The sequence below is a fragment of the Argopecten irradians genome, chromosome 3 (genome assembly GCF_041381155.1).
Source record: "Argopecten irradians isolate NY chromosome 3, Ai_NY, whole genome shotgun sequence".
Classification (NCBI taxonomy): Eukaryota; Metazoa; Mollusca; class Bivalvia; order Pectinida; family Pectinidae; genus Argopecten; species Argopecten irradians.
In genome coordinates this window covers 34298915-34315338 of record NC_091136.1, presented here as the reverse complement: position 1 = coordinate 34315338, position 16424 = coordinate 34298915, and the positions used below count along the sequence as shown (strand labels likewise).

General features: G+C 35.0%; 1 protein-coding gene and 1 long non-coding RNA gene across 2 annotated transcripts; one reads left to right on the top strand and one right to left on the bottom strand.

Moving 5' to 3' along the window:
• Positions 1-631: 631 nt before the first annotated feature.
• LOC138318334 (uncharacterized) lies at positions 632-3433 on the top strand. The gene is made up of 2 exons (XR_011207876.1): positions 632-1498; positions 2836-3433. It is a non-coding gene; the product is annotated as an uncharacterized lncRNA (long non-coding RNA).
• Positions 3434-4351: 918 nt separating this feature from the next.
• Positions 4352-15422, bottom strand: LOC138318333 (uncharacterized). Its single transcript, XM_069260606.1, has 13 exons — positions 15225-15422; positions 14044-14291; positions 13322-13471; positions 12894-13029; positions 11904-12065; positions 10112-10257; positions 9517-9678; positions 9102-9142; positions 7804-7917; positions 6902-6985; positions 6553-6693; positions 6372-6406; positions 4352-5766 (listed from the first exon to the last, which is right to left on the bottom strand). The coding sequence occupies exons 1-13, from the start codon at positions 15348-15350 to the stop codon at positions 5365-5367; spliced, it is 1947 nt and encodes a 648-aa protein (XP_069116707.1). The 5' UTR covers positions 15351-15422; the 3' UTR covers positions 4352-5364.
• Between the last annotated feature and the right edge of the window lie 1002 nt (positions 15423-16424).

Here is a 16424-nt window from a genome sequence, read left to right as displayed (position 1 = left end):
AATGGGAACTGAAATGGTACAATGGTTGCCGAAAATTAGCTGCAATAATTTCTTGACATACAACAGCGTCGTCTTAAGGCGAGTGTAGGAGACCGAGTGGTCATCCAAGGCTTCACAGATACATGCCCGTCATGTAAGCTACTTAAATACACGCATGTTTAATGTTAAATCATTTTTTACATAGACCACAGTGTTTAAACTTTGTTAAAGTTTTGTACTGTATTATTAAAACAAAGGAATATTAGTTAGCTGTTGTGTTCTATAATTAAAGTCTAGGTTCTCATATAACACTAAATAGAAGAAAAAGTTTGGGTCCTTCTGCTCAAACTCCAACCAGGGTAGCTTTATTGAAATCAGGCGCATTTTGCACTAAAAAATCCTGAAATCCTGATGCTTTTACCTATTCATTATCAAAGTTGATATTTTGAACCTAAATCTCAATATGAATTTCCAAATTCATATCATGGTTATCTAGGAATAATTACCTGTCAGAAAACATTTTTACTTTTGAAATTCATAATTAGCCAGCCAATCAGCGGCCGGGCTAAAATTCTATCCTGGGCTCAATCTTGTATACACAGGGGCCATTTCGAAGGTCTTTTTTTATTTAGTTGGTTGATCCCTTATAGATGTTTTATTCGGATACTGTGAGTATAATCATACATGTAGCTCGTTCTTATTGTCAAATACATGTTGTATCTGCGATTTTATTCTTTTCTTTAAAAGCCCGTTGAAAAAGGTTGATGTGATATAACTGAAAATCGACGTTACGTCATCATATACGATCCGACGTCATGACAATAAGGTTGTTAGAACTCAAATTCCATAGATATCATCCTGCAACGTCAATATTGTCTCCATGAAAGTTAGTTAAATATTCCAGAAATCTGGCACTGATAGTTTCTCTCTCACAGACAAACGTCAGTCTATATCATCATACTAGATAAACGTATTCGTGTAAAACGCCATGACCCATATATAACCAATGTTTTGCTGAGGATAGCACTCACCCGTGACTGAAGTTATCTATAATGCATGATAGTTCGTGTAGTGTGTGGTTGGTAAACTGTACACACGCTAACTCTAGTACTGTTTTCATGTTAATACCTGGTGCCATTGTGTACCCAGTCGATCACCATTTCCAGTGTGTGGTATTTAAACGTTCGTGTAGCACGGACCCTGGGTACGTGTCCTTGTACCAACTCTAGAGCTGTCACTTTGATATGAATAGCACGGATACTGTATCCTGAAAATTATAATACAAGGGACTATTCAAGTGTTTAACGATCTGGATATTAACCTTTTCCGAATTGAATCACCAGCACTACTGGTATATTAGTTGAAATCTGTGAAGACTCCGGCTTTCCCGGCATAGGACAATACTTTCTCATCATGGAAGCTTGGCAGAGACTTAAATCGACATGTGTATACTGGCATTTCCAATGGGAGATTTTCAGTTCAATGTACCTTATGGAGACAACGGAGAAAGTCGTTTTTCGTATCCTTTCTAAAATATGTTTATAATATTATATAGTATTATATTCTAGTAATGATTTAGTAATTAATTGATTTATTACTATCATATCGGAATATAGCAAAAATAATGTGAAAATGGGTTTTGAATCGATAACCATTCAATATAATATTAACTATTGTATTCCGTTCCTATCATATAAATAGGTTATTACTCATATCTTTTGTGTATTAAACATATTTCCGCAAAATGCTTCATTAGCTTATCATACACGATTGTATTTATTTAGTTTAAAAAAATAGATAAAATTATCATACAAAATAACGTTTAAAAACGAATATATATATATATATGTTCCCTTATCAACAGTTAAAAAACTACATATCATTATGATAAATATTGTAATAAAACATAAGATTTTATGTTGTTAAGCTAACCATACTAGCACGGCCCAGTGTAACACGTGGGATATCGGTCACTGTCCAGGATATGTTTACACTTGGCCGAGAAACAGGCGTTTGAGGTGTGTATCATGATGATAAAGCTGTAAGAAAGACGTGCGATAAAGAAGGCCCTTAGTGAAGCGTAGCCTCAGCTATATTTTACAATACAATGGTAGTTAGGTATTTATAAGTCCTTAGGTTGGTGTGTACTCGGATATAGACCTGTGTACGGATGTTGTAAAGCTCTGCCAATTCAACCATGGACAAAATTACATAGTATTTCACAATGAATGGATCGAGCGTCCATGGAAACCGGCACAACACAAGCGTGTAACGTCATAACACATTTCTATACCAAGCACGATACCCTCAGTAGTTGTGGCTGTGTAATTACGTTTATACATAACCGATACATTTGATATAGGGTAGAATTATAAGGCAATTTAATTAATATCTACCCAATACCATACTATACGATCTATTGACGAATCTACGACACGTTCTGATGATCCTTTTCATTTACTTATATGTATACATGTACCAAAATGACAGTAGTTTCGAAATTATCACAGGGCCATGCTCTCTCTTCGCCATCATGTAATATGCTGGTTTGAAAACATTTTCAGCTTATTGAGACGGCATTTTTTAAAATTAATAATTCATTGGCTGCTCTTGGTTACCTTTGTTTGAAAAATCCAATTGACTAATAATAATGAGTTTTATAAGAGATGCGCGAGCGCGCGATATGGTGATTTGTCTCTTTCGCCAAATATATTTCCACGGTGTGCTTTCCAAAATTGAGTTCTATGAAAGTCATTCGCCAATAAACAAATTAAGACATGATGATATGAGAATATAATATAATTCATTTGTTAGTGCAATAGATAATAACATTTGTGGCCCTTGACCCGGAACTAGATGCCATTTTGTTTGTTGTGCTGGGATTGTTTCTATACTCTGCTGCAACCTGCTGGCCTCCATACGTGCTGATGTTATTTAACGCCGTGTCAGACCAACCAATGGACGCAAAATCTTTGGAAAACGCTGTATGACGTCATGCTGTTTAGAGCGTCAATCAGACGTTCATGTAGAATTGAATTGATTTGTTATTTCAGTTATAGATCAAGGACGCTCATAATGAACAAAGTCTCTGCAACTATCTGGACGGAAGCTTAATGTACGATAACAAAGAGGTTTGCTTACAGTATCGTTGTTGAAGCCTCATAGACTATACATTGTAGCTATGTATTTGTTCATTATGATACTTTCACATAGAAGAACGGAATTTAATCATGGCACAACTATTGAGAATTACTTAAATCTAGAAGAGAGTTTGCTTCCCTTAAGCTGGAATGAACAGCACAGAATATCATCTTTTGCTACTCTTAGAGTTTTAAGTATGAGGAAAAATATCGAGAGGGTTCGTGTCCGACATGATTTCAGTAAAATTGGTTGAAATTCCATGAATAGGTTGTTAATAATATTGTTAATAAATATTAAATTTACACATAAACTATCTCAAGTCGACTGTTCTTTGTACACTTTTCCAAAATTAATCGCCCCTGAATTCTACCGACTATATTTCCATTTCTCTAAACACCAAACTACATTTTATATAATCGTATAAAGATAATCATTCAGCCTTTTAAATCTTTATTCAAGTTAATGGCACCACGGTGTCATATAAAATAGGCCTTTAAATAGACCTAGTAGCAAATGATTTTTTTTACGTACAGAAACTTATCAAAGCCTAGCATTAAATACGCGTCGAATGCATGACAGCAGCTTTTCAAAACACCATATATTGCTGAAGCATTTAGGATCAATGAATGATATTTAAAAGTTACACTAAGCACAGACAGACTGCACTCTGTCAACAAGGCTAAAGTTAATATTTACTCAATGCTTCAGTTCTGCATTATGAAATTGTGCGCCGATATTAAACTGCGAATAATATTGATAACAGCCGTGCGTTCTTTAGATTCCACATTTCATGGTCGTTGGTAGATGCATGTTTGAAGCTCGACACATTCCCGGTCCCCTCCTTAAATGACCCTGGCTGTTAATAGGCGATAAAGCCCATTTAACCAACCAACAAATGCAATCAACCAATCAATATTTCTGGCCAATGATCCATACCTTAAATTTGATACATATATTATGTATTCATTACCCCTTCGAGGTGTCTATCGACCGTGGATTATAGAATAATACCTAAGCCTTGCTATTTCATTTGGATAAGCATTTGGATATATTACTTTCTTTATTGGCTATCCTCACATATATTTCTAGATGAAGCATATTGTCGAAGTCGGTCGTATCAAAAAACAATATATACAAACCAAGGCATCATAGAAATTGTATACCACAAGACATTATTCGCTGAAATTTACAGCGCAAGAGGATGTTTAACAATTTAACGGCAAGACACCTATAGCTGTTAAAAGTATGATTTAATAAAGTAGGCAATATGTTTTAAAACACACAAAAAATCAATGAATGAGAAAATGAAACAAAGTAAAGTATATTACCAGTGTAAAGTGGCATAACTACGTTAGAATTCAGAACATTCGTAATCGGATGCTTTCTTGTCATTGAAACGTATGATGATGACAACAATCCTGTTCAGTAGCAATACCTCTATAATGTTTATGTAACGTCCGTTGGATATATTTGCCCCTTCTCCTATACCTAGATCTTAACTGGACACAGATTGAGGTTTTCTGTTCTAGTGATTGTTCACAGAAACACAAGATACACATAAAACACTTTTCAGAAAAGAAATGACTATAAAAACCAGCAGACATGTGTCTTTCAGCCTCCCTTTCGTACTTTTGTCACTTGGTTGGTATCATTTCGAGTTTCGATTGAAGTCTCCCCAGATTGCCAATATCATAATTGACTGTTTTGCATTGATAAAAGTTTTTTTTAAATGGCAGAAAGCATGCGTTTGTTCATCTTTACATCCGTAGTTTTGCCATTTGATTGGAATAATTTATAGTTTCGGTTTAAGTTGCTTCTCAATTTTGCTTTAATACTTGCCATCATGGACGTGTTCAGAATGAATAGGCAGATATATGGAGTTTATATATCTTGATTAACTGGAGCTCAGGAAAGTTGTTTGGAGTATCAGTGATGATTCCATGATAGAAGAAACAGTGACATAATATAATCGAGTTAATTAGCGATCTATTGTATCTGGATTAGTTTCATGTCTAAATTTCCTATTAGAAATCCATTGAATCAATAGTACATCGTGTCTCCTAACACAGATTTTAACACAGATAAAATTGAAGCTTGGATCTACAGTGTATGACTTGTGGGTTTGCCAATTAATCAAACGGAGCTGTGATAAAACTTTTGCATACCAAACGTATACTGATAGGAATCTACCACGAATGAAGACATGTCAATGAAGTTATTGCATTCCCCTACATTCTATCTACACTACACTTTCCCACATCTGTGCATAAGAGGATCAGCCAGTGACGAGGAGTAGATGTTGCTGTATTTTGGTGGCGCTAACCCTCCTATGTCTATGGGAGTCAGTGTATTGAATGGTGCGGGATGCCCTATGGGAGACGATATGGACGATGGCCTATACGATCCGGGCCGGAGACTATCTTGTTCTGGTTGGGATGACTTGTCAGACCAACGGTTACTATCTTTCGCTGCATTTTTATCATCTGATGTAGTCCCGACGGCTCCCTTTGTTCGCGGCCAGAACTTGGACAACCCCCAGATACAACATGACCCAAGGAGAGCCGCGCCTAGAACACCACTGAGGACGCTAGCAAGGATTATCCATGGCTGCTGGTGAACAACGTTGTCCACGGTGATAGTCAAGTTCTGAAGAACAAAGAGGTTTGCAGCATCACATCCTAGATATTCCTAGGGTTACTAACATTATTGTTATATCCACACTTGAAATATGTCATAGCAAAACTGAAGACAAAAAATGAGAGGGGTACGTACTAAATCGCTTCAAAAACTCGATATTATTTGATTTGTTTATCGAATCCTTTCAAAAATTAAAACAGTGGAGGCTTAAAATTTTAGTATGTCCAACTATTGTATGTGAAAATGCACCAGATATCTTGAGATACAATGTATTTTCATATTTTCACGCATTTTTCTCAGTTTTGTAGAGAAATACGATCCTGGTTGCATCTCTGAATACAAAAAAGGAGACTATATTCTCAGTTTTTAAGCCTTCACAGTTCTAATTTTTGAAAGGTTTCGATAAACAAATGAAAAAATTAGAATTTTTGAAGCGATTTAGCAAGTACACCTCTCATTGTTAGGGGTACGATGATACCAAACAACCGGGTCCGGATCCCGTTACCATACAGTGAGGTTGTTGAGGATACAGGTAAGAGTTAAAGGTGGCAATCATGCTCTATGTTATAGTGAAGGTAAGTATGTAAGGGAGTTACTAAGCAGGTCTACTATACCTGATTTGAACCATTCTTCTTTGAAATTGTTCCTTCTGAAATGTAAGATATAAAATATCTAAAATGCCTTTATCCGAAGAGAAATGGATTTGTATGTGCATATAAACATTGATATACAGAACATTATTCAACTACGCATTCAGTTTATTGCAGTATAATTACTACGTGTCATTATACGTACTTTGTTGACACGTGACCCCTGAAAAGTGTATAGGACACGTGCATGTGAACGTGCCATGATGACTGTGGCACGTGCCTCCGTTCAAACACGGAAAAGATTGGCAAAGGTTTCTCTCCCTTCGACACCGATCTCCGAAAAACCCTAATTAATAATAGAAATAGAATAAAACCAAATTTAGTAGCTGGATTCTTTAGATACAATACAGTACAAGACATTTACTACAGAGTATAAAACACTTTAATTATCGATTGATGGTGATTAATATTTAAGATTATATAATAAAGAAAGTCAATCATTTAGATTAACAAAGACATACAATTAGTACTGTAGAAATGGTGACCATAGCTACCTTTCGGACAATTACAGACAAATGAAGAATTTATATCCGTGCACGTGGCGTTATTAAGGCACGGCTGGTCAGCGCACGTGACGTCTGTAACAAAACATTGATCAGTATCAAAAATATGTCAACGCACTATTTATCTAAATAAATAATTACGAGTTAGTAAAACATGCACAAATCGTGTTTCATTGACTATCTACATCCGTGTCTCCCACACAAACATGAATGATATATAAACCCTATATTGCAAATTAGTTTAAATGTATAAAGTCCACCCTCCCCCACCCCCCATTTACATTTCTGTACACAATGTACAAGTCCTGAAATCCATATTACATGTATTACCATAATTCATTATTAAATGATGTATCGTGCTGTGACATGCATTATTACAATTTGAATTCAAATCTGTATCAATAGTTGTTTTCCGTATTTAACACGTATACATAAATATTTCCCTCTTGACCTCAAACGTTAAACATGGTTGTACGATAGCCTAGAAGGGTCCATTTTTAAAAATAAGAAAATAATAAAAGTCACAATAACTTGAACGTCAACGACCGTCTTTGTCAAACACCTGATGTCACCAAACGTCTTTTTCAGAAACTGGACATCAGTAACCGACCCTATCAGATACAGACTGTCGACAGTCGTCCCTATCATCAGCCACTTGCTGTTGATGTCCATTTTGACATATTTCTAAAATCTATAACTATAAATCAATTGGTAAGATTCAGGGGCCAACGTAAGAATTTAACCTACTGTGTCTCTGTAAACAACCGCTCGACAGTTAACTACATGATGACAGCTAGCTGCTGTATTATATATGGGAGTTAAAGAATGTTAAGTATCATCAAACAAATTAGGATTATAAATCACCATCAAAGATTATAGATATTGTTTATTACGTGTAGAACAGAGGGGCGGCATCAGACCGGGTGGACAGTCACACATGAACCTGTGGTATAGGTTGATACAAGTTCCTCCTCCCTGGCAGGGGGATGACCGACATTCATCTGTATCTGTTGTAAATCAAACACGTACTTATACATAATAATCAGTATATCTGTTTTCAATTAATACAGGTTGTTAAATGTGCTATAGATAAGACTTTTCTCAATTTTTACATTAATAGACATGATGAATGTAGCACTAACACATTTTTAAATAAACACATTGAATTTTCAGTTACGTTATCAACACTTCAATCTAGTAAATAAAGCAACGCATACTTTCTATCCGAGGATGTTTCACTTGTATATCATTTCACAATGAGATCAGAGCAGTTTAATCGTAAAGTCGAAACGGTGAAATTCAGCAATCAAATTGGTTTTTATCTGTAGATTTTGCTTTCTGGCGAGATTTGAGGCTTCAGAAACTTTTAACCGATATGGATCTGATATATTCTATGAAATAAGTATCCAGAAAAAAATCAATTAACATGTTTCAGTTATTAAAATAAAATCAAAATGAAATCAAAAGTTACCAATATTTAGAGACTGCAATACTAACAATTCACGGGTTTTAATTTTGCAAAAATAAGAAATACTGCCAAGTCTGTATTCTATAATTTCTGTTCACATTTTTATAGTGTTATTAGTGATAGTAAAGTGACTTTCGCAGATAAGTTTTCGTCTAAACATACACCAAGCATAAAAGAATATTTTTTACAATGACTTTGGTGTTGTAAATTATTGTTTGATAAGGCATCATAATTTTTGTCTGTGCCTTTAATTGTTCTGTACAGCGTAGTTCATCAAATCTGATGGTTTTCAATAGATTACTGAAGAAGAACATATAAGTTTAACAAGAACGCGAAGGGATTTCTCAATTACAAGTAAACATATATATCAGTTACATGTTAATCTTTTCAATCGACGATGATGAATTTTGAGATTTTAGATACTGCCAGTATAGATCCGTTTAAGTTTTTTGATGATTGAATATTCAACGATACCATCACTAAATTACCAACATCCTGTATTCTACCCATCTGTACATACATAATAAGGGGATTCGTTCTGCCACAAGTGCCTATTTAACGATACTATCATTGTCAACATCCTGTATCGAAACATTCAAAAGATTATTTATCATTATACATGTGTATATTAATATAATTCAATCCCAATAGCAAAGTATAGCTTATGGACATTCTAAATTCGTGATCTTTAAGTAGTAAGAGCGATAAACGATGCACACCTACCTGAAATTAAGGCGTTCACACAACGTTGTGATGTAGTTGTTCTGAAAAATGAAATAAAGCAAATTCCTCTTCATACGTTTGTGTTAAGTACAATGTACTGTCCATTTTATACAACACAAAGCTGTTTCATGGTCAACTGCATAGATCAAATTCAAAGCATCGTTTTCTCAGAATTACTCTTAATATTTTTATTTTGCAGAGTCTGCCCGCTCTTGCGGGAAAGTAATGATTGTTACGTGTTTATGAAGGTAACATAAAATATTAAGAGAAAATGGCGTAATTTCCTGTCACAAACTACTGACGTAATTAATATCTACCCTCCAAAGCAGATAACTATGTAATGTATAAAGACGGACCTGTGATCTTTAACATACTACATGGTAATCCCATGGTCTTTGCTATTCCTGTAACTTACCCAAACCTGTCTTTCCCCCACACACAAGCCAAGTTATCCCCCATTTGTCTCCTCTCAGGCTGCCAGGTTAAATAGAGACGTGTCACATTCTGTCTCTTCTGGTCGTCGTTAAGTCTTTGTGACGTCATTCCGGCTGGTAGACTTGTCAGGAAATCAGTACCACTACAACAGTTACACAAGACGAGGAGTCAGATTCTCAAAATCATTAAAATGTCAACAAAGAGTATCGATAAAAGAACGAAACTACAAGTCATTTTCGAAAGATCAAATACAATACACACTATTACGAAAGCTTCTGAATATACACAATGATAATAGGAATAGGAGGTATCCTCTATATTCCAGCGAATGCCGTTATAGCGAAAATGGTAGTGAGCCCTGGAATATCGAGGATGGACCAGATATTTCAGAAGAGCAAACGTTCGCTGCTTTATTGACCATACATGCCATACCAGGTCTCGTCACACTGTTATAGAAGAATAATGATAGATAACTATGATGTGAATTAATTAAACCAATCGAATTACGAGACATGAAAACGACATGTTCTTGATTTTATGCTTATAAAACTTAGAAATAATAATGAATTACAAACCCGGCTGTTGGTACTGTGAGGTAGGATGCAAACACGAAGGGCTGAGGAAACATGGAGTAGGAGGCACGTAGTTCGTCAGGGAGGGTCGGGGTGGCGAACTGTACAGTGCTCACACAGCTAGGGGACTTCGTAACTGTTATTGTAAACTAAAACATGAGAAGTACTGTATAGTTATTTTTATGAGCGGGTGATTAAATTTTACTATTTTCGCAGTCAAGTTAATTAGAATTTCAATTAAATTGGAACGACTGATAAAAACATTACCTGTATACCATACTTATGTTGGATATTGACAAATGCGATAAGAAATCTTCTCTCCGATAAGTATCAAAGTGGAGATCGCGAAAATGTCTCTCCGCGGAATTAAACAACTTCACAATATTAATGCTTGATTATTGCCTTTCTTGGTTAATATCCTTGCGTGATATTGATTACAAGAATACAATTGTATAATACAACAGTATTAGAGTTATCCTATTTTAGCGCTAATTATACGGTGCGAAAAGTGCCAAAATATGATCACCGCTAAAACATCTACGCTTACAGTATGTACTACCAGGGTGTAAGGCCTAGGAAGCTCTATTACTTTCCAATACATAAAATAATATATATATATATATATATATATATATATATATAATACATAATTTTTTGAACTCGGTCTGGTTTTTTCTTTATCTGTTTCTGCAGAAACACATAGACATTGAAGGTGTGTTATACAAAGAATGACTCCAATTGGAAAGCAAGAAAGGATACACAATGTAAAGGTCTGAATTATTCATGTTCGTTTATACATAGCATCGCATATGATATAACAAAATTCGATAGAAATCCTATCAAACTGGAATAAAACAAAGACACACAGCCTAGGTCGATAGTGTGTAGTCAAATTCATGCCAAATTTTCTTCGGTAACATTTTAGTGCGTCGGCTACGAAGCACACGCAACTAAAAACCTGTCTTGTGTTTGATATAGTAATTATTGTGTTGCATTATTTACTGGGTGAATATTCCCATGTTGGCCCTATAGAGCCTTGACTTGATGCGGTAAGTTCAGGAGGTCAGATACAAGGTTGCTGCCAATTGCATTTTTCCGTGACCCAGGGCAACAACGGTAAGCTTCACAGGCTGCGCAATGAAGACTCAAGAGAAAATAGCGTATTATTCTACCAAAGTAAAGGCTTTTCTTACATATAAACAACACACTCACACGCGAGCTATTGAAGAATCTTTATAGCAGTCAAGAAAATATGGGGTTTTACTCGCTTTTTACTACATATCTAACAGTCCTTTCTTTTATCATATGTTTTTCTATACTATTGTCTTCTTCAGAAGTTTTTCCTGTAGTAAGTTCCTCAAATGTAGCCAGTTGGTTTTTCTATGGACTTGGTCGTCCTTAATTGACCTTAGCTTTGATGAGGATGTTAAAGAAAGATAACGACGTACTAAAATTTACAATGACAAACAGTGAGTTGCATCACAATGTCATAAGCAGAAATAGTTAAGGATACACAATGTATTCTTATTTTTAAAAAAAGTTTGTCCTTTTCGGTCCTTTTTTCGTCTTTTGCTTTTCATGGAGATACGAACTCTGGACATGGCATGGGAATTGTCTTAAAATGGTAGAGAAACAACACAATTAAGACTGAAACGTTTTATGGTAGCATATTTGTTAATAACAGTTTTAAAAAGTGCATAAACAAGCTAATTCCATCTTTGAAGTTGTGTGAGTGTTTTTATATATATATATTTTCCCGCGTGTCAAAATAACAATACATTACAATATAAGTTACCTGTAATGGAACCCTACTCAGGGGATCAGTAGGCAGTTTGATTTGCCTGCCCATGAGGATGGGAAAGCGCGGGAAATCCTCCACCACCAGGGCCAGTCGGTACGTTTGTCCAGGTGAGTAGCCCCTATCAGCTGTGGCATTAACCGTAATGGTACAGACACTCTGGTTCAAACGACAAAACACAACACGTCAATTCCTCTCTAAAGACCTCCTCAGACTTAGGTAAGTACCTGTAGTCCCGTCTTATCGGCTCGTCAGTGCCCCCCTAATGGCTCTAATATACACACCTGATACACGGGCTCATTCTATCCATATTTCAATATCACAAGATTTATAACTATTATCATCTAATAAGTAAGCTGTAGCGCGGATTATGGTTCATAATAATGAAGTTTCCTGTTACAATTGTTCGGTGTATACCTGGTCTGATATTGTGAGTAATCGTCAACAGATAAGAAATATAACAAAGATACATTAATTACGAATAATTTTAAGTGTGTATAATGTAGAATATACAAGGAAACACAAACGATATCGCTCATCTGGGCCACGTTTCATGAACATTCCTTAACTTCATGGAATTCCTTTAGTTAAATTTCTCCATATGAAAGCATTACAGATTTTAAGGAAGGCTCCTTAACTTAAGGGATTTTCCTTAACTTCCGTAATGATATCCTATGGAGAAGTTGAGGAATTCCTTAAAGTTAAGGAATTTGCATGAAACTAGGCCCTGACAAAGAATGCAATACCACATTATAGTGCATATGTAGTTTCAATTTATAAACCACATATGATAAATTTTCAAAGACTGGTTTTTTGGTTGAAAAATTGATATTTTACCATCAGGAAACATCATATGCCATATAATAAATTTAACGAATATAGTACAAATAGTTACAATGAAAACAAAAAGCTTAATGAGGTTAACTTACATACAAAATGTATCTAAAAACTTACTAAAAGGTTAGATAGTCTTAGATTCCGTTTTACCTTATCTATATAGACCTGTGGAAGGTTGGTACAGCCTGATCCACACTCGGTCTGATGGGCTAGACGACACCCCAACACGTCATGGTCAGGCTCAGTGATGGGTAAACTTAGGGTTACCAAGCAACCAAACGACACTCTGGAATTTAAAACAGGGTGACCAAGCAACCAAAATAAACCATGAAACAATACAAACTTCTTTCAGTGATGGGTAAAATCGGGCTTGCCAAGTAACTAAAATATAAATATTGTTCCCATTCTGTGAGTATCAATGTGGAGAAATTATTAGAATCAGCAATTAAGCAGGGAGTAACTGTTAATGCTAAAATGGATCATTTTCTCTGCCTTTCTTAATATTAAAGATGTATGAATTCTTGTTTTTTCTTATTTTGCTATCTTTTTTTTTGTATATTGATACATTGTCCACGTACCCTATGTACGGCGGGAGAGCGGCTATCGGACTTGCATTTGGTTCCTTGGTATCATTACGCATGCCTGTGTCCACGGATGTCTCCATGACAACATTACTTCCTCCTGCCCCGTTGACTGAAACTACCCAAGTAACACTGTTGGTATACAGCCTGGAACAAAATCATTGCCTTCTGTATTTTATATTTCGTCCATTCTCCTTGGGAACTTATCATTTCACATTTTTGAACATGTTTGCACTTAGGACTGATTGATTCAGTTCATCAAACAATCATTTCAAGTGTGACAGTTGCATTTTTAATTTGGTTTAACAGTGTGCCAATGCTTGTCTTTAATTTACCGTATCATGAAGAGGCGTAAACCTACATTCACCCCGAAAATAATGAAACGCATGTAACACAACGATTGTAAAACACATCTTCATTCATGAAAGTATTACGAATTCAAATATTGCAATTTAAATTATTCTCATAATAGTAGTACTAGTAAATCGAAGCTTACAGTGTCTATTTTGAAAAAAAAATTACATAAAAGATTTAAGTTTTGAAATACGACACTCTTCCTTATAAAGTTTAATCATGAAAACATTCAGTTTAAATTACAAGGCGTCAGAAAAATTGATGACTAGTTTCACAATAAGCTCAGTTGTTTTTATTTTCGTAGTATTCTTAATGTCATGAATCTTTGACTTTCAACTATTTTATGTTGCTTATAATATGCTAACTTTAGCTGAAATTTAGAGTTGGTTGCAAAAGACACGTTGAATACACGTTCGCCTTGTTCCCAGTTTGACGAAATGGTCGTTGTGACGTAATTAAGGTCGATCACGTGACCATGACTTGATGTCGTTTGCCAAAACGTCGTGTCGAATGGTGTACCACCAGATGTCAGTTTCCCAATGGATGTGTTACTACAACCTACACCACAAGGACCGTGACCTCTCACCCATGTGGATCTGTACATAAATCGTGTCTGAAATTAAAGACAATAAAAGTTTTCTATGTCACGTATGTATCCTTTGCAACAAATATATATGCTAATTACCGGACATCGCTTTAAATCATGTCATTGTCGGATTGATTGCTCTACGCTACATTGACTTATCAGCGTATATAGTAGAGTGGAGCAGTGATTTCTCCGATGATACTTCTATGTTTGAATTAGCAAGTCATCATTGTCTTTCGTATAGTAAATGATAATGTGCGAATTAGCGAATATGATTTAAGGTAGAAAAAAAACTAATAATCATGTAAAACTCAAGTTACAATTTTTATTTGATTCTCCATCATCATCAAGTTGTGTTATTTTAAGTATCTCAACAATCCTCACTCTACGATGAATTGTGATGTATATCTACATTTACTTATGTCTCTTTGTTTTGATGAGTCCATCGCTAATGAGTACTGTAAAGCACTTTATATTTACGCGCGTACTGTCTCGAGAGTGCTAGAACACAAATAATAATATTTTACGAATAACTAATTTTGTAAAACGTAAACAATGCACGGTTGTCAGTAAGTGCCCTTGGTCTCCCGAAATCCATATTTTGAAAATGATAATGCATAATAAACACGTATAAATCAGCACAGTTCGGTTAGGAAAGGGTTAGAGATGTCACAATGACATATATATCACATTTCATTACACAGAGACAGAAATCTACAGTGAATCCGGAATCGCTATGTATATTATTGAATAACACGCGAAATAATGCTGTTATGAAAATAATCTAAATAATCATGGTATTTTATTGTTTTCAGTTGACAACAACGAAAATGCTACTAAGTTCTTCTGTACAAAAGTTCGGTGATTAAACGTTTGTCTTGAATTTCATGAAAGAACCAAAAATGTTGTTAATCATTTGAAACATAAAAAAACATGGTATGGTTATTTGACACAACTTACTTTTCCTCCTCCCAGTGACCTCCAGTTTACGGTTCCTCCTAGGAATATGTCATTATTGGCACACACTGGTCCTGATAACCAGAGAAACAGTAAAATTACACCAAGACAGTAGTTACCTGTGTCCATGATGGACGGAGGTTTGTCCACCTTGTGTCCACTTAGGGCCGGACTGGGTGATAATACACTATCGCTAAGCCTATAATTAACATAACGGTAGTGGTAATACACCCATATAGATGTGCATTACAAAATCGTGATTTTGTACAAACTACAAATGAGTCAGTTACAGAAAATTTATTATCTATTTACATCAGAAACCAAGCGCTTATGATAAACACATAATCAAAGCTATAGTTCTGACTCTTATTTTATTTTATAGAGAAAGCTTAAAGATGCTCCACCGCCGACAAAGCATAAATGATATTCTTCATTTGAACAATAATTGGTGTTTAATCGTGTATGTATATGTCTAATTAACACAAAAATTAATATATTATAATTTATTTCGCCATTGGTGCATACGCCATTATTACTTCATTCCATATAGGATATAGTGACACGGAATTTTTTCGGGATGCAATTAATTCTTTTTCATATTTTTAACTTAAAGTAAAATTAGAAGCTCAAATTTTTCAATGGTGGTAATGCTGTAAAGAAAGTAACTTTTGCAACTGAAGAAAAATACTAAATCGTCTGCTCCTGTTTTTGATAGTGAAAAATACTATTTGTCAGCGGTGGAGCATCTTTAAAAGTGGAGATGAAAACTGTAATTGGGGTTAACTTGGCAAATAATAAAATGTTAAAACAAAAAAAATTCTGTAACTCATTTCGGCAGTATACAAGTTGTATTTTTGTGTTGTTTTATTTATATGTCACCAAGTTGAAACAAGACCGACAAGAAAAACCAGTTATTGTAAGTTAAACGTGTATAATTATTAAAGCCATCAAGAAGAACTAATAGATGACGAAAACACGTGTGTTTACAAAAGATTGGGTATATATACTCTAGTTGTACAAAGATGATGATATCAAAATACTGAAACAACTTTGTGATTTTGCTCACCAAAGAATATCTCCAAAACGCTGACCACAGAACAGAAATGCAAAACCTGTTTTGTAATCATTAACATCTGTTAGACGAATGAAAATACCATAAACGATTATATCGTTGTCATTGTCATTACTTTTAAAGTATTTCTA

Coding starts and splice junctions, on each gene's coding strand:
- LOC138318333 (XM_069260606.1), bottom strand. CDS start 15,350: ATGGACACAGGTAACTACTGTCTTGGTGTAATTTTACTGTTTCTCTGG. Junction 6,986..7,803: donor GCCGCCCCTCTGTTCTACAC/GTAATAAACAAT, acceptor GTTTTGTTACAG/ACGTCACGTGCGCTGACCAG. Junction 5,767..6,371: donor AGAAGAATGGTTCAAATCAG/GTATAGTAGACC, acceptor TTTGTTCTTCAG/AACTTGACTATCACCGTGGA.